Source organism: Rhagoletis pomonella, unplaced genomic scaffold, assembly GCF_013731165.1.
Source record: "Rhagoletis pomonella isolate Grant_MI unplaced genomic scaffold, Rhpom_1.0 Rhpom_scaffold_04013, whole genome shotgun sequence".
NCBI classification, from domain to species: domain Eukaryota; kingdom Metazoa; phylum Arthropoda; class Insecta; order Diptera; family Tephritidae; genus Rhagoletis; species Rhagoletis pomonella.
This window is the reverse complement of record NW_023462563.1, coordinates 7370-9702: the sequence shown is the minus strand read 5'-3', so window position 1 is coordinate 9702 and position 2333 is coordinate 7370. Positions and strand designations below refer to the sequence as shown.

Sequence of the window (2333 nt, the reverse complement as noted above, 5' to 3'; positions counted from 1 at the left end):
TCATATGAGTTGAAGGTACTTGCTATTGTAGCAGCTTTGAAGAAGTGGAGAGTGTATTTGTTAGGCATAAGCTTCAAGATAGTGACAGATTGTAACGTTTTGGCTATGGCGATGAAGAAAAATGATATTGTACTAAGAGTTTCCCGTTGGGCGTTATTTTTACAAGATTTTAACTACCAGAGTTTGTTGTTTGATGTTAGAGGATACACTACAGCACAGACTGCGTCAGGCACAGTTAATGGATCCTTGGGTGAAGGCGGTTATTAAATTTTTCGTGAACTGAAACATTTATATCTTTGTGAATATTCATAGATGCTAGTCTGTTGAGTCTTTCTTGACATGTTGTATTTCTCAAGTAGGTTTTAATTCTTTTCAGGCATGAAAAGCTTCGTTCAGGTGTGGCTATTGAAACGGGCAAAAGTGCCAATATACGTAAGATCTTAAAAACATTCCCAAAAGACGTTGTATTAGCTACTTGTAATGCTTCGAGAGCATTTCGAAAATGTTCGTGTGAAACTCGTTTTTTCCACATTTTTACCTCCAGAAGAAAGTTTTGTTTCGAGCAGTCGAATACTTTTTCATAGAAAGAAAACAATTCTTCAGTTTTTTTTTCGTTAAAATCATACTTTTGAAACAAAACACTTAAGTTATTTAAAACTGATTTATGGTTTAGGAACCGGCTTTTCAAATGAGCAATATATGTATCAAGGAAGGGAATGTAAAAAGCAATGCGATAGTATGCCTCGGCGTCTCCGGTTTTCACATTAAAGCGATTCTTTTGGCGACTGCTGTATCGCGGTACTTTGATTTCTGTACCTAGGTTGGTGCATACTTCTTCTACGTGTTCGAAAAGCAAATGAAAGTTTTTTCTGCATATTGTCGCATTTCTTCAAATTCCTTTAAAGCGTCGTCGGCTTAGCTCATTGCTTCTGCAAGATCTTCATCAGGAACTTGTAATTGCCGGCAAGCAAAGCAATAACAATTTATAAAAAAGCAAATCCTTGGCTGTCGTCGCTGTGCTAACAGTTTTTCAAACCCTGATAATTTCTATAGATATTCGCACGATACAAATAATTTTTACGGTATTTTCCCCGTGACAAATAAAAAGTTTTTGACAATTGGAAGAAATACAACTTCGAAAGTCTTTTTTAAACGATTTTTCATTTTGCTACGTTAGAGAAACTTATGGATACGTATACATATACACAAATTGCTCGTTTAAGGTAATTAGAATAAGGCGAAAAATTTCCCGCAAAACCGCCCCCTCCCCAACCCACTTAGATAGAGTGCAACAAGTGATTAATAATACGCCACCTAGAAGCACGAAAGTTTTACCCTTTATGTTGTTGACAGTTATTGAAATGAGGCTGAGTGAGGTACCAGATTTGGGAGAGTTTTTGGAAGAGGCAGAGATCGAAGAATTAGACAGGGAAAGAGAATCTCTGCGCAAAGAAGCGCAAGAGAATATTAACAAGACCCAACAAGAAAATCTACGTAATTTTAATGAGAAACGGAAACAAGAAACAAAGTACCGAGGAGACGAGTTAGTCGGCATTAAGGGGACTCAATATGGTACGGTACAAGGTAACGAAAGTTTTATCTCACGGTAGATACGAGGTGCAGAAGGTTGGTGAGCATGAGGGCTCTGGACACACATCAACCGTTGCAGAGTATATGAAACGGTTGGAAAAACTAGCGGAAACATACAGCAGGACATCATTCGAGCCGAATGATGAGTCAGTAGGCCCGAATGTGGGATTGCTGTGCCGGACCAGAAGTGGTCGGCAATACACCCCTGACCGAACAACGCGCAATCCCAATAAAACCATGACCGAACAACTCACAACCAAGTTTTCCGTGTGTCGCCGAAGCAAAAGGTCGCCTAGTCGTTGCTAGCCGGTGTGATATTAACACTTCAATAAATTTGATTTAAGTATAGTTATGTAAAAGCAATTCAAGTCCACTTAATATATTTGATTCATATTTTAATTAAACTAAATAAAATAATCGGCTAAATACACTGGATTACAAATTTTAGTTTTGTTTTTGTTCTCGACACGCTACTATCCAATTCCTATGTAGAGTGGATCGGTGATTCCGAAAATCGAGTTAATTTTTTTTATGGATACGTTTTCGAGATATTTGCAATTTACCGTCAATCAGCTTAAAAAAAATAGTGGTTCCGCTTAATCACGTATATCTTACGAACTAATTAAACAATCGTAACACAAAATACGGCAAATCAAAGGTAATGAAATTCTCGATGATTCACGTATAGATCACTTTTCGATAGGTCTGACACTTTCGGAGAAATTAATTAATGATTCCAGATT

At 37.4% G+C, this 2333-nt stretch overlaps 1 protein-coding gene across 1 annotated transcript; it reads left to right on the top strand.

Moving 5' to 3' along the window:
- Window positions 1-1277: 1277 nt before the first annotated feature.
- Window positions 1278-1999, top strand: LOC118754496 (the record flags this gene model as incomplete). Its single annotated transcript, XM_036489372.1, is given in 1 exon segment — window positions 1278-1999. A coding segment is annotated over 1 exon segment (333 nt), but the record flags the coding sequence as incomplete, so codon positions are not given.
- Between the last annotated feature and the right edge of the window lie 334 nt (window positions 2000-2333).